This window comes from Arvicanthis niloticus, chromosome 6 (genome assembly GCF_011762505.2).
Source record: "Arvicanthis niloticus isolate mArvNil1 chromosome 6, mArvNil1.pat.X, whole genome shotgun sequence".
NCBI classification, from domain to species: Eukaryota; Metazoa; Chordata; class Mammalia; order Rodentia; family Muridae; genus Arvicanthis; species Arvicanthis niloticus.
Window position 1 is genome coordinate 84,213,630 of NC_047663.1, and position 24,445 is coordinate 84,238,074.

General features: G+C 49.0%; 1 protein-coding gene across 2 annotated transcripts in view; it reads right to left on the minus strand.

Moving 5' to 3' along the window:
• The window catches only part of Slit3 (slit guidance ligand 3), a 588,944-nt gene that overhangs the window by 66,484 nt on the left and 498,015 nt on the right, over nt 1-24,445 (minus strand). For both annotated transcript variants that reach the window (XM_034504957.2, XM_034504958.2), the window contains exons 15-20: nt 20,719-20,869; nt 19,365-19,439; nt 14,596-14,739; nt 13,509-13,652; nt 11,510-11,673; nt 10,368-10,500 (exon numbers count right to left, since the gene is read on the minus strand). In XM_034504957.2, coding sequence (XP_034360848.1) covers nt 10,368-10,500; nt 11,510-11,673; nt 13,509-13,652; nt 14,596-14,739; nt 19,365-19,439; nt 20,719-20,869 — 811 coding nt within the window. The remainder of the gene's footprint in view (nt 1-10,367; nt 10,501-11,509; nt 11,674-13,508; nt 13,653-14,595; nt 14,740-19,364; nt 19,440-20,718; nt 20,870-24,445) is intronic.

A 24,445-nucleotide genomic window follows, 5' to 3' on the forward strand; every position in this document is an offset into this window, starting at 1 on the left:
ACCTACCAAAAGTGATCTATAGATTCAATGCCCATTAAAATATCAACATCATTCTTTACAGGAAAAAAAAAAAAAAAAAAAAAAAAACCAACAAAAAAACAGCAATGTGTTGGCGGGAAAACAGACTCAGTCAGATCAATGGCAGAGAACTGAGAGCCGATGCAAGCCATGCAGCTACAGTTAACTGACTGTCACTATAAGGTTGCAAACCAAACCAACCAACCAACCAACCAGCCAGCCAGCCAGCCAGCCAACCAAACACACACTGAAGAAAAGTTAACCTCCCTACCAATGGTGCTAGAGAAACTGGCTATCCTAGGAGAGGAATTCAGCTGGCTCCTTTCGCTAAGCCAGCACAAAGATCAACTTTGTGGACTGAAGACCTTAGTGTAAGACCTGAAACTGAAACTGTTAGGGGATAAGGCCATAGGGACAGCTAAAGATCTTCTTCCCCTGACTCCAGTTGCTCTGAAAGTAAGGTTAACTACTGACAAATGCAACCTTGTGAAATTAGAAATCTTCTGTATGGGAACAGAACAAAACACCCCACAACAAACCCAGTCCGTAGAGGAGACAGCCTGCAGAATGGGAGAAAGCTCTCAGCCATGGATACATCTGACAGCTGATCAATATCTGAAACATTCAAAGAACTAACAATGACAACAACAACAACAATTTAAAAAAAGACTAAACAAAAGTAAATAAATAAAAACTGAGTGAAAAATTAGGCCAAGGAACTTAACGGAGAAGTCTCAAAAGAAGAAATACGAATGGCCGATAAATATTTTAAAATGCACTCAACATCCCCAGCCGTCAGGGATACGTAAATTAAAACTACTTTGAAATTCCATCTCACTCCAGTCAGAATGGCTATTAAGGAGGAAAAAATGACAACAAATGCTATCCAGGGTACGCACGCAGAAAGGTGAGCGCTCGTTCACTGTCAGTGGGAATGCAAGTGGAGCAGCCGCTATGGACACCTGCCTGGAGCTTTCTCTAAAAACTGAAACCAGAACTTCCATCCGACCCAGCTATCGCTCTCCTCGGCGTGTGCCCAGAAGACTCCCCATCCTACCACAGAGACATTTGCCTCCACATTCGTCCCTGTTCCCTTCACAAACAGCTAAGAAATGGATTGAGCCTGGATGTCCATCAACGGACGAACAGATAATGGAAATGTCATACATGCACGTGCGGAACTTTATTCAGCCGTAAGATGAAATTATGAAAATATGCAGGGAAATGGTCGGAACTGGAAACATTAGACTGGGTGCGGAAAGCCTAGGTTCAGAAAGGCAGGCGGTGGGTGTTCCCTCCCGCATGTAGAGCCCGGCTTCTAATTTTTATACATGTGCATTTATGTGGGAAAGAATGTGTATGGAGCTTAGGAACCTAGAGAGGGGCCAATGGGAGAGGAAGGAAAAGATTCTCTAAGGTAAGGGGAAGTAACAGAACCCATTAGTGGAAGGAAGGGGGAAACAGGAAAGGTTTAAATGAGGGATGGAAGGCAGGGGGCTGGGAGGCAGAGGGCTGGGAGACAGGGGGCTGGGAGAAGGAAAAGATAGGGTTGTCAGTCCACACTAATGATGCATAAAAAGGCCATAAGGAAATCTGATACCCATAAACCAATCAAACGTTATATTAAGTATGAAAGCTTAAATGGAGGTACAATGTGTGGGTGGAAATAGCTGCTCCCAGAAGCCACAGGTTACGGAATGAAAATCCCAGTGTCCTATGTGATATGCTGCTGTAAGAGCTGTTTTGCAGGGAGTTCCCTAAGACCCCTCAGACACTATGCACAAATGTCACGGATGTTCATTGCCTACCAGAACCGAATGGAAAGTCCCTATCTCTGAGGATGCTATTCCTCCTGTCTGCAGGACACAGAGAAGTGGATCAGGAGCTATGCTGGAAACTCCCTCCTTGGTGGCTAACCTTCACTGTCCCACAAGAGGCTATGTAGGCTACTGAAGGGAATGGTCTTATGCAGCCATGGACAGTACATACTACACCTCCACTGGTCAGGTAAGCATGCACTGTAAACAAGCCTCACCAAGCTCCTGCAAGCAATCCTAAGGAGACTCACTGGGCCATAAATATGGAGGATAAAAGGTGTGGTATTAGTCAGAAAAAGGAAAGAAGCCAGTGGCATTCGAGGGGGACAAGAGAGGCTAAAGCGGGGGTGGTGAATACGATCAGACTATACTGTGCATGAAAAGGTCAAAATGAAATGAAAGCCATCGCTGTGCATAATTAATACATGACAAAACATTTTAACAAAGAACTGCAACTCAACACCTAGGATCTCTGATGTCTGATTTGAAAATAAGGAAAGAGGGGGGACATGTCTGTGTCACAGGGGACACATGACAATAGGGTGCTAAGCCACAGAACGTGGGTCCCTAACAGACAGGAGTTCTTGGATAACCAGTGTCCTGCCTAGACCCCCAGACTTCTGCAGGGACTTGCTGAGCTAGGATGAGGTAAATTCTGCAGACTCAAGTTTCACAGAGGAAAGCAGCCTCAATGTAAATCAGTCACTATCAAGCCTGCCCCCTCAGCAGGGGCCATAGGCCAGTTTACTAACCCAACCCCCACAAATCCTTTTCCCTAGGCTTCCTGTTGCTCAGGACACAAGTGAGGATTTGTTAAGGTAACTTCCAAGACCAGTTCTTCGGGTGAGTTTCCTTCTACACAGCATTTACAGTATCTTGTCATTGTCATTTGTCTGCCTGGTGCCAGCCTTTAGTTCCATGAGGTCCCTGTTCTGCTATCTCAGCACTTCTCAAGCTTTTAACGGACGTGTAAATGGCCTGGGGTCACTTGAAGCTGGTTCTGATCTAGATGCTCTGGGGTAGGACTGGAAAATCTGCATGATATGCTAAGGCCTAATTTGGAATATGAGTTGCAAGCGCCTGGCTGGGGGAATCCAAGACCTACCATAAAGTAGGTAGAAATTCTAGCAAATTAGGTAGAAATGAGTTAAGACAGGGTATGGGCAACCCTGATAATGGCAGACAAGTTGGAACGTATATTTATACTTGAGACCTAGCAATTCTCTTCCTGAGCCTAATAGCACAGAACTCTGGGCAGGACTCCGAAAGCCTCAAGCTGCCATAGCATACTGGGTAGTGTCCTCATGTGATCCTTTTCTGTGAGTGTTAAGTGCTGGGATGTACTAGGTGCTGGGGGATATATAGGTGGACCAAATTCCATTTCTGCCTTCAAGAATTTTTATTCTGGGGCTAAAATTCAGCTGTGCACACACTTAGGTTGTGGCCTCAGGCCAAGGAGTTAGGCATTCATTCATTCATTCATTCATTCATTCATGTATGCATAAGTATTTATTTAGCAGTTGCTATGTGCTAGGCACTGTCTATGCTGGTGAATGAGGTAGCCAGGAAAGAAGGGCCGTGCTCGAGAAGAGATCCAAGGCTGGGTTTCGGAGGGAAGGTGCAAGAGTCTGTGGTGGAGAATGCAGAGGGGCTGGAGGACTCTCTTAAAGTTCAATCTGCTCTCCTGAGCCAAGTGCCTCACCCCACACTAGAGCCGCCTGATTACCATCTATTCACACGACCTCTGTGCACACAGGTGAGTCTGCAAAACTCTCGGTAACACAGACCAAACCACAGAGGGCTCTGCCACATTTCAGAGAAGTTGGAGTCACCCATGCTAACCATGGTAACCAAGGGTAAACTGAGCTGTTTAACCCAGAGAAAGGAGAGAAACCACAGAGTTTCTCAGTCTCCATGATGGGCTCAGGATGATGCCTCTGCTTCAGTCTTTGTATTTAGTAGGGGAGAAGAAACTGAGTGGCCCAGTGCTTGCTCACCTGAAAGTCTTCCTGTCTCACTTTGCAAAGTGAACCAACCACCTGCTTTTTGTTCCCTATCTGCTGCCATAATCTCCATTGCTTGCAATGTCCACCGATTGCAGATGCTAACAGGACCTATAAAATACATTCACAGAAACATCTAGACCAAGTATTTCACCATAATAATTGGTACTGCAACCTAGCCAAATTGAGACAGGAAATTACAAGGGCCTCACATCCCTCTATGGTTCTCATATCGGACCCTCTGATGACCTCAGGTTGCAACTGCACTGGCCTTATCCTTCCCTGAATGATCAAAGAGAGGGTAGCCAGGTCTTTGCCTGCACTGGTCCTGCCTCTGCCTCCTTGTCTAGTTTCTTCCTGTGACCTCAGTCATCAAGCCCTTACCTCCAGCCTGCCTCCCATATTTCAGCTCCCCGACCCACAGGTGCCATCACAAGTCTCCAAGACTCTGGACATTACATCATGTTTCAGTCCCCGGTGGCATCTTCAGTGTGCGTCTCTCTCTAGAGTCATGTCAGCACACTTGCTGTGGCCTTCCCACACACTGCCTGGAAACAGCTAGACTCAGGAAAGGTCACCTGGGCAATAAGAATCCCGGGACGCCCCCAGGGGAGCTGCATCTGGCACGACAGACTGAGCAGGAGCTGCTTTCAGTACAGGGTGTCTCCATGCCCTGGCATCATGACTTGGAAGACAGAGAATCAAAAAGCTCCGCTTCAGAAATGCAGATGCAGTGGTGAGAGATACCGTCTTTGTGGGAGGCCCTTGATGAACACTCTCAGCTCCAAAGTTGCCTAGAGCTGCAGCGGGGGCCGGAGGGACCATTTCAGAAGCCTGCCCTCTGCCCCCAGCCTCAGAACTGCTGCAGTTTTTCCAATGGGTCAACCTTTGCCTTGACCTGAATTTAAATGCTCTCTTTCAGACCTCACTCCTGAGAACTCACCTGCCTTGCATGAAAATCCACACTGATCTCTTTGCACAACACTCCCTGCTTTCTGCTCCCATTTCAAGCTTGGCAGAGCAGACGGGTTCACACAAACAAGTCCAGGACCAGCTGAATGGAGGATGGAGAGGGCAGCCACCTTCCAGGAGACCCTGCTCCAGGCCAGGATTTCCACCAGAGGCCTGGGCGAAGTGGGGGCAGCTCAGCTGTCACTCTGGCTATTTAATAGCTGCGTAACTTCCGGCAAGCCACTTCACCTCTCTGAGCTTTCACTTACATGGCTGTAAAATGGAGCTTATGGTAATCATTACCATGAAGAATTATGAGGGTCCCTATGGATAGATTTTAGAATAGTATCTCAGCATACAAGTGTTGAACAATTTTTGAAAATATATTCAAACACATATATATTCATGTATATATGTATGTATTATAACACACAGAAAGATGTATACACACACTCATATACATATGTATATGTATATGTATATGTATATGTATATATATATATATATATATTCTCTAACCAGTGATATATATGACTGTCAAGAGAAAAACTTCACTTTGTCTTTTGTATCCAGCATATTTTTCTGTGAAGACAGTGGCATCAAACCATGCTGCTGATTACAAGGCTGGTTTGGTTCCTGTGTGTCCCTCCATCCGGAGAGTCCACCTTCCTCTGGCCCTCAGCCTGCTCATGACCCTCTCAAGCTCCCAGCAGGGCACCTTCTCTCTCAGGCTACCTACTCCCTAGGGATCCAGGGCTTGAATAGAAGACATTTCTACCAGGAGGGGCTTCTCCAGGCAGGGACTACACCGGTTGGTTTCTACTGAGTTCTCTCTGTTCTAAGTCTCTAAGGGTAGGAATAAGACTGTGACCCTGACTGTTCTACTCCAAGTCCAATGGCAGCGTCTCCTGAGTGAATGCGTGAACAAGCAAAGGAGAGTCCTGTTCTCGGTCTTAATCCTCACCTCTTGCTAGGTGTGCTTTCCCAGTATTGAGGAGAGACCCAGCTCTACTAGGGATTGATTCTCCTCAGTCCCCTCAACCTCCTGAGAGCACTGACATTAGGAGAGGGCATTTTCTCCTAATGTTACCTGCAGAAGGCTCTCTGGGCCAGGTCCACGCTAGGAGTCTTCAGTACTACTGTGCTCAGAGGTAGCACCTCCCCAAAGCTAGGATAAACCCTGCAACCAGCTTGTGGTACTCTCAGGCTCCCTGTGTCAGGGTGTACCAGGTAGTTTGTCAACTTGATACAACCAATATCGACAGACAGGAGGGGACGTCAACTAAGAAAATGCCTCCATAAGATTGGGTTGTAGGCAAGTCTCTGTAAGGCGTTTTCTTAATTAGTGACTGACATGGGGTGTAGGCCTGAATGGCAGGAGGGGCTGTAGCCCATCGTGGGTGGGGCCATCCCTGGGCTGTGGTCCTGGGTTTTATAAGAAATCAGGCTGAACAAGCCATGAGGAGCAAGCCAGTCAACAGTAGCCATCCATTTCTTCTGTGTCAGCTACTGTGTCTGGTTCGTGCCCTGTTTGAGTTCCTGTCCTGAATTCCTTTGATGATGAACCTTGATATGGAAGTGTAAGCCGAATGAACCCTTTCCCCCCTCAACTTGCTTTTTTTGTCATGGTGTTCCATTGCAGCAACAGAAACCCTAACTAAGACAATACTTTTTCTATTCTGAGTGTTTCTGTTTGTTTTTAGTGTGGGAGAGATGACTCAGTGCTTATGAGAGTGTACTACGTTTTCCCAAGGTTGGTTCCCAGCACTCGCACTGGGTGCCTCACTCAGAGCTGCCTGTCATTTCAACTCCAGGGCATTTGACACCCTCGTCTTGTCACGATCTCTATGGGTATCTGCGTACGCAGGCAGCCCAACTCACATATAAATGTCTTTAAACATGAAATAGAATCTTTAAGCAAAAGGCCAACATTCTCCCTTGGTACTCAGTTCACATTTGCCCTGGTGGCACGAAACCCAACAGAGGACAATAATGGTGTGGGACATTTAAGGCAGAGCACTTGGGCCTAAGTAACTGGGTTGTCCCTTATATGTACATTTGCACATAAAATAACAAAGCAAGCCGGGCTTATGAACTACGGTTGACAAGGCAGTAAAAGCTATCAACAGTATCAATGCTGGACCCCTGAACACTCATCCTTTGGCAATTGTGTAACAAAATGAACACTGCATACGTAGCATTTCTCCAGCCTGTGACATGCTCAGTGAAATCCTACTGCTTTGCTCCTTGAACTAGCTGCTTTGGAATTCTCCCCCGAAACACTGTTGCTACTTAAAAGAATGACTGGCAGGGTTTTCGCAGACAGCGGCATTGATTGGACAGTTTCTGAAAATGAAGAAAAGCAGTGGACACAGGGCAAAGCCCAGATGGTATTTGCTGCTGGTGACAGAATTGGACTTTTCACATGAGTATTAACATTTTTGAAAACCCGGACTCGGCTCGACAGCTCTCTCACTGAAGACTTTCCTGATGGGAAGTGGACAGGTGGTCAGGTCAGTGACATGGAACCCCTGGAGAACGGACTGTGTCACCACCTGGAAGACCTGCATAGCTTCGTGGGCTGTTTCTAAGTGCCCAGTGGGTGATGTGGTAGATCCCAGCTGGGGCACAGTACTACTCAAAGTCCAAGACAGACCAGTGTGGATTAGGGTAGGAGAAGAGATAAGTCCATAGATACAAATGCAGGTTCCCCGTGGCAGTGATCCTTTCAGAAGATCCCACTGCCTGTGGTGTATATCAATGATAAAAAAATCTACAGTATTGGAAGGGACCCTTAAAATGCTCCTCCTGTTCCAACCCCATGTCGGTGTGAAGCTGGCCTTCTCCTTCAGCTTCACCCTGAAAACTACCACAACACAGGGGATGCAGAACAGAAACCAGAGTCGCCACAAAGCCAGACATTAAAGATTTGCAAAAGCCAACCACCAAACAAACACCTACACAGCATCACCCTTGGCACTTCAATCTCTGGTTTGTCTCAATAACACACTTCTTACATAAATGTGTGGCGGATAGAGAGTGATTTTTAGGTGGAATAAGAAATAGGCATTTCAAAATGGTTTGTGTTAATTTCCAGTGTGTCCCGTCAAACATTAATAGTATCTCTGACAAGCACATGTTCTTAGAGTCCCAAAAAAAGCACAAAAAGCTCCCAAGTTGGGGCCCCACAGTGCAGTGTGCCAGGCCTTCTGGCTCTAACTTTCTTGAACACTTGTTTTTCCTCCTTCCCCTTCCTCCACTGTGGTCTAGATGGTTCAGTGCCAGAATTGAGCTCCTTGGAGTGCACCAGAAGCCAGGCTTGGCTGGGAGATACATCATCTCTTCCACTGAGGAGAACCAGAGGGTCTCTAAAGGCACAGAGGCCCAATTATTTTTTGCTATTTCAGTCTCTGTGTCCTGAACCTTAGAGAAAAGCACTCCTGAGCTGTCTTCATGGCATTCCTGCGTTTTGACATCTTGCTTGTGGCACCTGTTTGGCTGGAAAGAAGCATGTTCCATGGCCATTTTCTGCAGCTTCTATACCTGGAAACTGATCACCACATGACCACACAGACTTTCAGGGACTCCGCTTCAGTCCATATCCATGCTGACAGGAACTTTTAGTGACTGTCAGACCTCCTTTCCTTCCCTGGGGCTGCCAGTCCCCATGACAACCTCTCTGAGAATCAGGAATGCCAGAAGTGACAGTCTCACCTAAGACCTTGCATTCTAAGAGGCTGGCATGCTCACAGCCCAGCTAAGAGACACTGACTGGCCTGACGTGATGGAGATTCCCCAGGGGGGATCTGGGTCACGTCACATTCTGTTACTTATGTCTGAGGATTCATGTCCAGGCGGCCCCAGCAGAGGAAGTGGGCCTGGGGTATGGGAAGGAGCTCTGACACACAAGTGTGACAGTGTGGATGTGGGTGGCAGTGTGAGTCTTGTTGGCTGGGACACCCAGACCTACTGTCATTTCCCCTCATCTGGCTCTTCCAGTTCCCATAACAGGATCTCTACCTGTGTAGCTACTTCTGCCTATTCCACTCCTTCCCCTGTTCCTGCCTGGCCTCTCAGTGTTGTAGGGCACTTGGACCATGGCAGGTGACCCCCAACCAGGTGGTCACAGGCAGTCAGTCATGTAACCCAGTACCTCAAATTCTTCCACATGCAAATGAGGCATCTCAGTAGCCTTAGTCTTCAGCCAATGACCGCCTCCCTCCCTGGATATTCTCATACCCCCCCCCAACCATACAACCTTCGGTTCATGGCCAATAAAGTGTATGTGTTCAAAGCTACCCTCAATAAATAAATATGAACAAGCTAAGATCATCTCAGAGAGCTGCTTCAGTACAGTAAAGATCAGTGGAGAGGAAAGGTATTATTAGCTTAAAAGAGCTGTAACACTAAGATTCTCAGAGAAGGCCTTCTCTCTTTCCACCTCGCTCCCAAACAAACCAGGGTTCTGCTGGTACTGGACTCAGCTTCCTACCTCTGACCTAGTGGGTAGTGGTGTCTGATGCCCCAGAGGGAGAGGTAGACGAGGTGGACTGGGAACCCCACCTTTTCTGGACTTTGCCCTCTCTTCTCTGCATTGGTGGTATCCAGACACCCCAGCGGGGAGAGACAGAACCTGGTGCCAGTCACCCCCAAGTAAGCCTCTCTTTCACACCCTCATCTCACACCTTTCATGAAGCCATATGAGCTTCAGAGATGGCAGAACAAATGTCTACTTTCCCCAGAGAGACCACGAGCCTTGTTAGTGTTGGGCCCACCTATTTTGCTAAGGGTCATCTCTCCATGTTGGCAGTGAGACTGACATATGAGGAACCCCATCCCCATGTGATGAGATAAAGCATGACGGCACGGAAGAGGGCAGCGTGACAGAGCATGGGCAAGCAGTGTAAGCCTGGGAGGTTCTGTACCAGGTGGCAAGCACCCATGGCTGACGGAGAGCTAGGCCTGTCTACTGTTGAGCCAGACAGGGTGCTGCATCCAGTACGGTGAGTGCTCCAAAGAGAACCTGGCACCCGTTTCATTTAACTTGGAACTTCTGGAGAATGACGGTGGGGAACCTGCACAGGGAAGATGTTCTAGAAACCAGTGTGACTTAGCGCTGACAAATCACCTGCCTGACAAGAGTTGCTTGAAGGAGGAATGGAATCATAGTGTAAAAGCATGTTCGCCACCAAAAGATGCGGTGCTATTCATAACACCCTGTGCTATTGCGAGGGTCGTACAGAGGCCTCATGGGATCTAGAAAGGCAGGATTCACACAGGTTTTGGGACAGTGCAGGAAATGTGGAAGTCCTCTTGTACTTTGAGTTGTCTATAGGGAGAGCAGAGTCAGGCCTGCCTCTTTTACCAAGTGGTTGGAGTTGGCCTCCTTTTTCCCCTTTAATACTGTCCCAGCCTTTCAATACCAATGAAAGCTCTCAACCACTGTCTGGGAAAAGCTCTGCTGGCTTCCAGGGAAGCCAGGCATGTCCTCACACCCTTATGAGAGATGCTGGGCTACATCAGGAAAGCTCCTGTTGGTGAGGCCGCAGGGGCTGGTGGGGGGGTGGGGCGTACTTACAGTTCAGTCACATCCTTTGGCATGCCTTTGGGGAGGGCACGGAGACCCCTGTTGCTGCATCGCACCACTGTCTCCACACAGGTACACTGCTCGGGGCAGCGTGGACTCAGCTGGCAGCTACTCTCTTCATTGCCTGTGGAGGACCCAGACGGGGTGAGCATCCCGGAAGAAAAGCCCTACCAAGGAGAGCAGCCGGGCAAAGCTGGATGACAGGGCCAGACTGTTTCCAGCAAAGGCCAGCTCTACCTAGCACCAGCAGGGAGCCAAAGCCAGGACTAATGGTAGCTACTGGTTTCTTGCCCTGCCAGAGGCAAAGGATGCCTGCCTGGGGGTGTGGGACGGAACACTGCTGTTTAATGCACTCCAAACGAAACGAAGACCAGTCAGGCTGCTAACCCAGACCCACGGCCACATATGGGAAAGGGGATCCTGTCTGTCATATAAGGAATAAACCACGGCTCTGAAAGGAGTGGCCAGACAGGCAGAGCCTGGCCTTTCCCCTCCCCTTTCTACTTTTCCCTCTCCACTGACCACTATCTAGTCATCATGTCACCAGTCTCATTACAGTGCACCTCAATTAATCTGCAAATGAATACGTCTGTCCTAAAGTAATCCAGAAATCCACCAAGTAAAGAACCATACAATCAAATATGCCTTCTGGGGTCCTGAGCTCCAAAGGCTCAGATTTGTGGGTTCGTATCTCTTAGTCAAAAGGAATTTTCTTGAAGTCTGTTCCCCATAAGTACATTCTCTGACTTTCACCGTAACATAGACAGGGAGACTTCCATGTCCAGTTGTGTAAGCTGTGTACAGAGGGGCATACCATCTAAACAGCCCCATACTCACTGCAGACATGGGGCGGGGGGTAAGTATCGGGTACAGTGGCATTCATAGAGTGGACAGTGTCCTGAATGAACAAACACCTTGTTTTAATAAAGTCATTACAGATATACAACTGAGGAAAGTAAAGTAGCTTCAGGAAGAGACACTGTTTCTTAGTCTGAGGAACAAGCCATGAGGGCTATCAGGAGACTCTCAGAGGCCTTTGGAGCAGAGTTCCTCAGAGCCCGAGTTCCAGGAGGGCAGAGTGGAGTCAGAGGTCTCAACAGCCCGCCTTGCCTTCCCGGTTCACTCCCGCTTACCGTCGCAGGTAAAGTCCTGGATGGCCACGTCTTGGATAGGAATCTCCTTGAGGAAAAAGGGCTTCTGGCATCTGGGGTTCCCGCTGACGACACGGCGCTTCCTCAGCCAGCGGCCGAGCCAGGCCATGTGGCAGTTGCAGTTGAAAGGGTTAGACAGGAGGTTTCTGAGGAAGAGAGAGCCTCTGACTGGTGATCGTCCACCCTGACCCTAGCCCAAAGCCTAGGGTCTACTCCTGTAGCCCAGGTTTGCTCTCTTTAGGAGGTGATGGGTCTTAGCATCCCTTTCCAGAGTGGGGAGGTGGGATGTAGAATTTTCCTCTAAACTATGGAGGATGCAACCACAGCTCATCTTGATGGTTGTGTTATGACCTCCAGCCTTGGCCTCCTCTGTCTACCCAGCCTCACTTGGGAAAAGCTGGTCAATCCTCCGAGGATAATTTCCTATGCTCTACAGCAGTGTCTACACCTCCTTTCCCACCAGAAATGCCTGCAGTCTGTGGGGCGGCGGTGTCGGTGCTCCTGACTGGGGGCAGCTGAGACTGGTCCTTTTTCTGACCTGTGTCATTCACTTTCTTGTTTTTTTTCTGTGTTGTCAGTACCAAGGCGAGGTCTATGCCTGTGAGCCTGCCCACTGACTGAGGCTGAAATCTCCGCTGGCCTCTGCATATCCAGAAGCCTGCCTGTTCACCACAGGTACTTTGTCCCTGTCCATGCAGTAGTGTGATGGACAGATGGGGTAGGGGATGACAGTGGCAGCAGTCACTCTGAGTGTTAGTCCCAGGCTTGGGACACTTCCATCATGCCATGGAGGCAGAGGGTAAAGGAGGGGAGGGACAGGCCACATGGGCAAAGGAGGGAGAGGAGAGGGGATGAGAGGGGGCTTCCCAGGCTGGAGAATCTAGGAGATGCCAGCATGAAGGCCTCAGGCAGGGTGTGGGAGGGTGGGAAGTGTGAGGGGCAGGGCTAGACTGTTGTCCCCAGGCCATTCCTCAAGTCCACTTCTATTCCAAGTGGGAAGGAGACAATGGTGGGTGGGAAAGCGGCTGCAGCTGCTCCTTTGTTTTGTCATTTTGGGGGGAAAAGAAATGGGACAGGTAAGCACTTGCTGAGGACAGCTGAGGAACAAGGCAGCAGCAGCAGCAGCAGCAGCAGCAGCAACTGTAAAGTGACCAAAGCCTGGGGACTCTGTCCTTAGGCCTGGCTGTGCAGTTCATACCTTCAGCAGGGCCATTGTGGGAGGTGCTGGGGGAGACCCCTACACATAGATGTAGAAACAGTCCCTAGTGATGAGAGGATGCTACTAGAGTGTGGGCCTGGGAAACACGGCCCTACAATCATAATCACTATCCTCTGCCACTGCTTCTAATGCCAGGAATTCCCTCTCTCTTTCTTATTTACAGGTCCAGAAAGCTGGGCTCTAACAACTGCCTCTGATGAGCACCAACATAGTCAGGGTCACCTTTTAAAACACTCTGCCATTTACACGGTGACTCTATGGCAAAGTTTCTGTGTTCTTGGTATGCTTTGAAACTAAAGCAGCCCCTAGTCACCACACAGTTTGACCCTGGCCTCCTCTCCAGTCCTGTTCTATCTACCCCATATCCCTGCATACTCAGCACAGTGGCCTAACTAGGTTCTGCATATTCACTCTGCTCCAACCAACCATGGGGCTTTCTTGTGGCTGTAACTTCTATAGGAAATACATTTACCATTTTTATCAACAAACTAGTCTTCCCTAATGCTTCTTCACAAAGCTTGTTTTGGCCTTTCTCGGCATGGGGACAATTCACTATGCAGCCAGCTCCAGGGAGGAGGAGCCAGGTCTGTAGTCCTTAGCACTTAGCTGGTATCTCACACATAGAGAGAGAGCCTGACAAACGCTTGGTTGAATAGACAGATGGGCAGGTGACCTTGGCCACGGTCAGTGGGAAGCTGGGATGTCGGGGAATTCTGCAGAGAGGGGCCCAGAGGAAGTGGCAGTGTGCTCGGGAAAACTCACATGGTGGACAGGGAGACGAGTGTGGTGAAGGCTCCGGGGGTGATGGTGGCGATCCGGTTGTCGTAGAGAGACAGCAGCCTCACAGAGCTTAGGCCAGCGAAGGTGTCGTTGCTTACACAGCTGATCAGGTTGCTCCTCAACATCCTGGAGAAAGCACGGGAGATGGTCATGGGTAGTGCTCTTGCCTCTCAAGAGGCTCGGCCAGTCATTGCTCAGGTTTGACTGGTGATGAGCAGGGCCTGAACTCTCACTGGGATGCATGCAAATGTGTATGAGGATGTATTTCACACACTGTGTGGTGGATATAATAAGAATGATCCCCTAGGCTCATATAGTTGACTGCTTGGTCTCAAGCTGGTGGAACTGTTTGGGAAGGATTAGGAGGCATGGCCTTGTTGGAGGGGGTGTGTCACTGGATGTGGGCCTTGAGGTTTCAAAAGCTCCTGTCATTCCAGTTGGCTTTCTCTTCTGCCTCGTACTTGTGGATCAGACGTAAGCTCTCAGCTACTGTTCCAGCACCATGCCTGGCTAGCTGGCTGCCACCCAGCCATGATGGCCATGGGACTCACCCTCTGAAACTGTAAGCAAGCCCCAGTTAAATACCTTCTTTTGTAAGTTGCCTTGGTCATGGTGTCTCTTCACAGCAACGGATGAGTAAATCAAGACAGACCATAAACACAAACCACAGCTCTCCATGTGCTCTTGTGCAGATGGCATGGTTGTGTGTTGCACGTGTACTTCCAGGAAGAAGAGAATCCACATATGGGTTCACTGTATGTGCGTGTGCTTGAACGTGGAACGTGGATGCTTGCCTTCAGATGTGTTCAGGGGTACAGCATGTGTCTCTGTGTATCTTAGTTATGGTTAAATCAGTGTTTGTGTGCACCCCTCAGTATGTCTTTTGGAATGAATACGTACATGTGGGCACTAGAAAAGTTCTGAGTGGGGGTGTGAGTAGGTGTGGGCATGCTGGTGGGCTTAGCATGTCAGCTTCTTTGCATTAAAGGTGAAAACTTCTGATGCTGTGGAGAGGAAGGAATCAATAGGCCAGGACGGTGGCCACAGCTTGCACAGCCTGGGTACTCACAGTGTCTTGAGGCCACTGAGGCCCCGGAACATGCGCCCGTGCATGGTCTCCAGCTGGTTTCCCGTCAGCATCAGCTCCTGCACGCCTGCTGCTCCATCGAAGGCACCCTCCCGCACCTCCTTGATCCTATTATTGCTCAGGTTTCTAGAAGGAGGGGGCAGAAGAGGGAGGATCAGGTGGATGGAGGGACTCAGCCACCAGCTTTCTGACACTGGATTCTCAGCTTCTGTGCTCACTCCTCGCAGGTCACTCCTTTCAGCAGGTGGAGAAATTGTAATCATTTTTTGAATGCCTGGAAGAGTCACCTTTACTTCTCTTCCCCGGGGGCTCTCAAAAGAGAGTCAGAGAAGAACATAAAGTAGCCCCCTCTTCGATGGGATGGACACATATGGGGGACATGTAGCACCCTCAGCAGAAGGCCCTTACAGGTGGGCACTTCTTACTTAGTGCTTGCTGCCTACTACTTATTTAGGAGAGGCCACATGAGTCAGACCGCTTTAACCTCATCAGAGCCTCAAGCAACGCCAGGCAGCCAGATACTACTGTCCTCCCTTACGGGTGAAGAGACTGGGCTCCGGGAAGATTGTATAACTTCCCCAGATTTATATGGCTGAAAGGGCTGGGCTATGCAGGTAGGTTTTCTGGGACATAAGAGACATTTCATTGATACCCCCCTCTTTTTGTAAGTGATTATTTCTTAGTAGATGTGAAGACTTGTTCTCTTGTATCACTGAGTTACAGAATTCAAGTGTGTGTGTGTGTGTGCATGTGTATGCACATGTATGTGTGGAGGCCAGAGGTAAATATTAGCTATCTTTCTCAGTTGTTCTTTGCCTTATTTTCTGAGACATGTTTTCTCACTGAACCTGGAGCTTGCCTGATTTGAGTAGACTGACTGGCCAGTGGGCCCAGGATCCTCTTGTCCCTTCTTCCTCAGTCCTAGGATTACAGGAATGCTGCTGCCTTAGATATACATGGGTGCTGAGGAGCCAACTCAGATCCTCATACCTGTGCAGCAAGCAGCCTGCCAACCAACTCATCTCCTCAACCCAGGGATCTTGGTTTTTCTCATGGCATCCCTGTTCCCACCCAGCCCAAGGGTTGTCATTCCTGAGTCTGCCCCAGCTCTGAGATCAGGCTCTTCTCTCCAAAACCTGGTGTCCACAGCATGGGAGAACATATCAGGACAGTTAACAGGCAGATGCTGTGACAGCCATATAAAATTCTAGTTCCCAGGTTCTTTCAGAACCAAGAGGTAGGGGTTCTCTGTGGACTACCCTGTGGTCCAGTCTGAAGGCACTCATAGTTACCTGGGTGGAACCAAGCTTAATGGTGCTCATGGAAGCTGAGGGAGGAAGCCTATCTCACAGCATACAGCCAAGCCCTAGACTGTGAACAGGAGACCCTGAGGATGTCAACAGGTCACTGAACATGTGGGGTTGTCTGAACTGCTGGACTAGCAGATACTGGCCACATGCCCAGACCTCTTGATGGCAGTGGATACTGCTCCATGCCAGTGCCTTGGATGGATATGGGGCCATACCAACCCTTTCACAGAGCACAGGGCTGAAGCCTCCAGAGAGACAAGGGGCCCATCTAAAGCACACGATGAGATAATGGTGCCCCAAGAACACAGAAGCATGCAGGGGGACCCATACAACTCCATGCAGAGAGCCTGAGTCCAGGTAGAGGAAGCCAGACTCTCCTAAGCACTTCTCCTTGGGGTTACAGGGTTGGCCACCTACTCCTGCAGTGGGGACAGAGCCTGGTCCCAGGAGGACTGTATCAGAGAGCCAAGTAAACCTTTCTGGAAACGGATTACAACTGACCATGACTGATAAGTTCTGGCACAGTGCCAGGTTGAGGAGGTCTTGTCCACTGACCATGAACCTGTCCCTCATGACCTTGAGGGACTACTACATACTATGGTCCCTAAGTTGACTAATTCTTATTAAAAAACACAGCAACCAGCAACAAATCCAACCATGTACCCGTGACTTCAGCTAGAGGCTGGCTGGTTTTCAGGCTATGGGTAACTCTTTTCTGTATCCTAATTGGCCTGAAGTCCACTGCAAGGAGAGCCACAGCTCTGTGAATACAGAGTCTCTTTTTCTCTTTTTGCCCTCCTCACTCTCTCAGTGCCAGGGATGGAACTCAGGGCCTCAAGCATGTAGTAGGCAAGGATCCTACCACTCATGGCTGTGATGCTCTTTGCAAAGCTGTGTGGGGCTGCCAGAGTATAAGGGCCAGAGGTGCAGAAAACACAACAGGTCAAATCACCTTAGCCCAAATCAGAAATAGTAGATTCAGGACCAGGCAGCCTTAGGAGAACCTGGTCCAAGTGTGAGGCAGCCACACCACTGGCTTCAAACACTATATTGTCAGATATCCTGACACACAACCAACCCCTGTGCAGGAGTAGGGCAGTCACTGGTTCAGGGCACAACAACCCTACACTTGACAGTGGCTGCAGCTGGTGGTCTGGGGCTGGATTTACCCTGTGGGGTCTTATCCAATTGGCTGGTACTGATAAGTACTGGCACCGAGCTCAGGTGAATGCAGGCCAGCCTGCAAGTTCCTCCCCACACCTGAATGTGTAGCTGGTCTGGAGCAGTGGGGGATATTTGGATATCCGACCTTCACTTCTGTATGGCAAACATAGGGGCTAACCAAGCAGCATCTTTTTCTTCGGTGTAGATCCAGACTTGTATTTGGCCATGCTAAGGTCTATGGCATATGGTTGGGGATGGGGACTGGCCCTCTCCTGTCACTTATCTGTGTACTTGTTTCCCTTTGTCTATAGAGCTATTTCTCTGTGCTCACATCCCTGTCACAAGTGGGAACAGAATCTGTGTGACTTCCCACTCAAAGTGTGTGTCGGGGCGTGTTTTTTCTTTGCAGAAACAAACACTCCTGATATCCTGTTTGCTGGGCAAATAGGTCCCTGTGCAGCTTGACTCACTTCGGTATCTTCCCCATGTCCAGATTCACCTCCACATCTGTCGACAGGTTGAAACCAAAGGGCAGCTGGGACATCAGCCTTGCATGTGCCCTGGTCTCAGCGGTTCCCTCAGAGAGCTCATCTCCTGCTCCAAGCATAGATTTACCTAGCCTGCGGCTAAGTCAGTGGCTATGTTTGACAGGGATGCATGAGTCGTGCCACTGAGAGAATAGCTAGGGCCTGGAAGGCATCTGTTCCCTTATCTGCAGGGCACTGATAGGTAGAAGCAGGATGAACAGGACATAAGGAGCTACAGACAGTCCTCGTGATTCATGATTGTTATATTCTACATCACCAGGAACACTCAATCGCTGCTCCTGGGGAAACTAGATGAAGGCTCCGGTGAGCCTGTGGTCATGGCATTTCCATCAGCCGATCGATAATAAGCTTGTTCTGCGAGTGCTTCTGTTCAGAGACACTGTATTTACTATGCGATTGATTCATCAACGTGGCACTCATGGCTGGTAGGGCCGGGCTCACACCTGAACAAATGGGAGAAACTTCTCTACCACATGTGTGCCCTCAGCGAGGCACAGTGTAGCCAGCTCAGGCTCCGAGTATCTAGACAGTGTGCCAGAACTGTGCTTGGGCCAAAGCTGGCGCCGAAAAGCACAGAACTGCAAAGCACATGCAGCTGGATAAACCACAAAGTGGATACTGGCTTACAGTGTGAGAGCTGAACCCACCAGGCACAGAGAGCATCGCTGTGTTCAGCCTCACTTAAGGGACACGTGTTGGGGTGAGCAGGTTTTCCACTACCATATGTGTGTAGATGATACAAGGAGCATGGAAAATTGTGATTTCAGAGTTATGGGAGTTCTGGTACGGAATTAGCAAACATAGAATTGGTAAGTAATGGTCATCCCCATTTGCCTTGTTGAAGAAACTGACACCGCTGTGAAGCTGGGAGATGTGGGACTGGGGTGGGGGTAGGAAGGTTGGTTAAAAACAACTGTGCCCTGGGAATCAGCTGGCTCTCTGTGCTGGCCCCTGCAGAGGCACTCCGGAAGGGGAGGTGCAAACAAGCCCAGCCACTGTTGTGACTGAGGTGGACCCAGGGCTGAGAGAATCAGTTTTGACATGTATTCAATATGTGGCTTTAGAGAGGTCACTGAACAGCTCCTCCGCTTACCCAGCATGCAACATGAAGCTGGCACCAGATGGGTGAAGGAAGACTAAAGTTGATAGCCCTGAGTCGGCACTGCAGCCCTGGCCAAGGACAAGGGCTACCACAGGATAATATCCTCTTGCTGGCTTTTTTACTAGGCCCAAACTCCAGGGAAGGGATAGAGAGGGTTGAGACAAGCAGCCATGCACTACAGAAGCCAGTAACAGCATGTGGATCCTTTGCCTAAGTCAAGACTATACTCAGATCAGGGAGCTCTGTGACCAAATCTACTAGGAGCAGCTGGGGATTCCTTTCTGATGTATCTCTCCCATGCAGACCTCACCCAAACATCATGGGGTCCCAGACATCCCAACTCAGTTGCTCCAGATCCTGCCTACAATCTCCTGAGATGCATGCTGAACATGGCTGGGGGTAGGGCAAGCAAAGGGGAGCAAGGATGGGAGTCAAGGAGCCATAGGATATACGATCTCCCTGTACTTGACAACTCAATGACAGTCAAGCTTTGCTTGGTCTGTGTTCTGTCCCTGACTCCCAGTCCAGAGCACAGCAGGGAACAGGAGGAGGAGGTTCAGGGGCAGGAGTGAAAGGTGAAGGGTCAGGAAAGCTGCCATGGCCACTGTGTTCCGCAGCTTGACTCACATTTTCCTCAGGTTGGGCAACTTCTTGAAGATCCCAGTGGCCTCCAGCACAGAGATATCATTGTCGTTCAGTCGCCTGTGTGGGAAGGCAGAAGATGCTTAGCTGGGGTGAGGCACCTCCTGTCTCACCGGGACTTCGTTGAGCTCTGCCTGAACTTCGTAGCCAGTAAAGTTCAAGAGAACCTTGAAAAACTTCAGTATGAGGTGAGGGGCTTGGAAAGGAGAGGCGGGATGGGAAAGGACCAAAAGAGACAAAAGCGCTAACCATCCCATGTCTCCTTCATGGGACAGTGGCTTCTTGCATGCTGTGCAGAGACATACATTACTATTTAAACACACAAAGACCACATGTCTGCCTCCATTTATGGGTGTACCAATGGCAACCCAAACACCCCAGGGAAATTTCCTTAGGGTCTCCTGAGCTCAAGTTGCTCAGCTCTTTTGTGACTACTTCTGTCAGCTCAAGGTTTCTGTATTCAGTATCCCTGTGTGCTCAGAGCCTTGTGTGGTACCCTCCAATGACTAGAGCAGTCAAAGAAAGCAATAATAACTACCAGTCTGCCCCTGTTTATCCAGGGCTTACTCTATGTCAAGAGTCTGGAGGAATATTGTGATGTGTCTCTTTCTAGACCTTCTGAAGTGTACAGGGAGACTCCGTGTTTCTGACCCCTACATGGCAGAGAAATGATCTCAGGGGGGCTGGCGGGGACAGAGGTGAGGTACCAGGTCTGTTTAGCTGGCCCTTTCTTATCCTCTTCCATGCTTCGAGTTTTAGTTTACCCTGCTTTGAGCCTTGAGAGCTTCTCTGGAGGTTCCACTGGGGAAAGTCATCCTTTGGAGCCAAGTGTGGCACTTCTGGGGTTTGCACATGGAGCAGCGAAGGAGAGCGGGGACACCCACCTAGCCGCCCACATTAGCAGAATCAACCCTGGTGATCAGTGGGGTGACATGTTGCAGCCAGATTGCCCTTACATCTTTGCCAGTTTTTGGATAAGTCAACATCCCCTTCTAGGATCTATTAGGAGGTTCAAATACATTTAATTGTCTTAGTTGCATTTTTGGCTAGTAATAATTTTTATTTACTGTCTATTTTCCTGGAGATTCTATAAGATCCTAAAAGCCAGCAGGTGCATTTACTTTGTTCATTGTAGAAATCTAAGTGTGGACCAATGTCTAGTTTTACAGTGAGTGTCCAGAAAACATTCATAGAAGCAATGAACAGTCTATACTTGCAAGCAACCTGCAGATGTATTTCTGGTGTCTTGTTTCTCAGCCAAGTATACAAAAGACCCTACTTGGCTTCACTGAAAGTGACTAGGTATGTATAAAGAGAGGTAGGGAGGGATAGGACTTACAGGTCAGTGGTATATTCAGGGAGGTGGCTCGGGATGCGAGCTAGCTTCTGGTTGGAGCAGTCCACAATGGTGCCCTCACAGCGGCACTTCTCAGGGCACACTAGGTCCATGAAGCACTCACTGCTGAATCTGTTGCGGTAATCCTCAGAGCCTATACGGGGCCAAAGAGGGGGTTATCATCATCATTTTGTTTTTCAGGCACAAGGTCCAGAGTTGAGGGGAGTGAGGTAGTTGGATGAGTTAGAATGTGTGTGTGTGTGTGTGTGTGTGTGTGTGCATGCACATATGCGTGTGTGTAATGCACAGGCTTGGGAGGAACTGCTTATATGGCAGGTTGTAAAATAGCAGGCGAAGCTGATGACCATTCGGCAGCACTCCCCACAGCCCTCATCTATGTTGTTTCCACGTGGTCTTTTGTCACTCATCACTTGCTGCCTTCCAAGAAGCCAGGCTTCAGATCTGTGGGCTCTTAAGTTTTGTGGGTCATGGACCTTTTCAGAACTTTTGAATGTTACAGATGAATAATGTTCAGAGAAATACTGCAAGACACCTACACAGAATCCAGCTTACAACTGCAGGGCATTCCTTGGCTCCATGACGCTTACCATCTACAGACTGGAGATTAAGGTCGAACTTTTGTGAGGGCTACTGGAGGGCAGGACTAAGGTTTGAGAAAAAGGTCACATACTTAGAGGTCTTCCTGGACTTGCAGACAACGAGTAAAGGTGGCCACATACTCATTTGGTGTTAAATGACAACCGGTGTCTTGTCTGACATTGACATCAACAAGGATTGCTCACTATGGTATCTGGAGGCCATAGCTCTGATGCTTTGGGAGTTTGGCTTACAGTTACCTGAGCCTTCTTTGTTTTGTTTTAAGAGAAGTCAGATATTCAAAATATATTAGCAACAAACCCAGTTCTTAAACACAGTGAAAATGAAAACCCATCAGGGTCAGACCTGACTTCTGCATAGAAAGGAAGTTCTCATGGTTGTCAGTCAAAGGCCAGTTCCCATGAGCTAGAAGTTGGGGCTCAGATTTATTTATTTATTTTCAAAATTTCATTCCTTTCGAGGTCATTAGGAATGGCAACTGGTCTGACAGTCTCATGTCCCCCTTGGGGGGCAGCCAGCCAGACCTCTGTGAGCACATGAGTTCTGTCGGTGGCAACGGGGAGGGGTGTGTGGCTCTCCTTGTTGACAGTGGGTGCTGGCCTTATTCACTCTCTTGTACTCACGTTCCATTGGCACAGTGCTGGGTATAACTGTGAGCTCAGTTCATGTTTGTGTAAGGCACAAGTGGGATGCCACTGGCACCTGAGGATCCTATGTGCATCTCTGAGGTGTTTGAGGACACAGGCCCTAGGCATTTGGTGAATGGCTTGAACCATCAGCATAACAAACATGGCGTGTGAGTAGTCCCCATGTTCTAGCAGCATTTGGCCAGGCCTCGCAGCTTCCGAGCTCCTATTTCCCAGGGGTTTGTGCAAAGATGAGAGTAAAGCAGAGTCTCCAGGAAACAGACAAGCAAAGTGTGCGAGCATGTGATTCTACTCCCTAGGTCTTGTCGGAACATCTCATAGTTCGAGGCCACGCAAACACCAGTGGGGCTGCTGTCAGAGTTGACATTTACTGCACCTGAACCAGCAGCCTGCTGCTACTCTCCAAACTTCAGATGGGTCATTCCTCTTAGGCCCCAAGGCTAGCACTTGACTTATGTAGATGAGGACCCTAAGGTCGATGGGGCTCTTGGTGCATGGCAAACACACTAGGACTAGCTTTCTATGGCCCATGTGGCTAATTCTAGGAGGCTGCAGCGTGCTTTACTCCCAGGTCTCTAGCAACAGCCATAAAGTCTGAGGTGGTAGAGGCAGACTGGGTGTCTCTTCCAGTGAACTATGTCAAGGGAGTGGGCAAATGGTCCCCTCCCTTGCTCTTGCATTCTCCACTCTCAGATATCTTCCTGTGCTCACAATCAGTGGGCGCTCATTCTCATGAAGTCAGGAACATGGAGTCAGAAGTCTGGGTGTATCCCTTTTATTCCTCTAACTACCTTCCCACCCACTTCCTTCATCTCTCTTTGCACCCCTAGGCTTGTGTGAACAGAACCTATGCATGCATTTCATAGTTTTATAGCAGCCTCCTGGTGTAACATTTTATGTAAATCTCTTTCCCTTTGCCTGCACGACTCGCCCTACTGAATAAACCCCAACCTTACGTCATTTCTCTTTGGACGTACCAGAGTGCTAGGTTATATGCAACTCCTGCCGGATGAAAACCCATTCTGGTCCTGTTGGTGGCGCTATGTGGTGACATTATAGGGGGACATTTTGAATGTGCACGGTTATGTGTCCTTCAGAACATGTCTGTAATGGGCTACTTGCAAAACAGAGAAACCCTGACTACTGATCAGAGGCAGAGAGACAGAAGGGAGCCCAGTCTGCACTTCACTGTGAGCCTGCAGACGTGCACCGGCTGGGGACGGCCGCCTATTAAATGCATTTTCGTTTTAATCAAGGTGAGAGCAGCTCATAGTTAGCAGGAATCACTCTCAGTAGTATCGTTAGGTTATAACTGGCAGGCCTCTGCAGTGGAGCTGCTGACCCATTTTAATGAAATGATTTTGCAATTAGATTCGATGGACTAATGTGTTCTCTCCAGCATTTTCCCCTGCTGTTTTTGTTATTGCCCTGGTTTGTAATAACGAGGGGGTCGGAGAGTGATATTTTATATGAGTGGGAACCAGAAATGTTAATAACGGCGTATGTACATAACCGAAAAAGTTCATTTCCCAGTCAGAGCCGGCACAAAATGCCACCTCCGTCACTTCATATTTCATTACGGAAGCTACCCAGGGTTCCTCGGAGCCATTTGTTATGCCTAATGCTCGTAACTACCCAAAAGTATTTTTAACTTTTCCAGAGCTTTAAAAGTCAATTTCAATCTCAATGCATATTTGTCACTGCCAGAAATACTTTGGAGGAGAGAGCCAACTGAAACCGGTTTCAGCTCTTTTTCTTTGGGGTGAGCTCAGGTGGGCGGGATCTTGCAGGATCTGAAGACAGGCCATAAAGTCCAACCCCAGCTGGAGATGGCCTCAGAGGATCTCATGTCACCTGGCTGTTGCCTGCCTCTGCCCTGGTAGCCCTCTCCCCCATTTGCAGACATCTCGGAACAATAACACATGGTACATAATCATGAGACAAACTTTAATAGACAGAGATTGGGTGAAAGGTTAAAATCCACAGCAATGACTTTATTTTTCTTTTTACTTTATTATATATCCCTGTTCTACATCTACTTCTGGGAGGGAAATGGGAAGCATCTAACAGGACAGCAGGTTGGCTGGTCTCGGCTCAGAAGTAGTAAGGGGCACAGATAGGGTGGCTGCTGATGTTGGCTGGCTACATTGGGTGCTAGCCCTTGGGCAGCTAGCATGTGGATTGGAAGCCACACGCTCATTATTATGTGGTTGACGGGGGAAGCCAATGAGTGTGTCTCGAGTTCTCCTCCTCTATCCCAAGCATCCTTGAGATGGCTGCCATGAGAGGAAGAACCAGGGGTGGGGGTGTTCAAAGGCCTGTCATGGTTTCTCAGCTTGAGAAGGAAGTAACATGGACAAATGGAAGGAAGAGTTGTGAGTGATGAACAGAAACAAGGACATTGCACACACACGGACACCCATTCCTAGGCCAGGCTGGAGGAACCAGACACCCGTGGTTGAGAA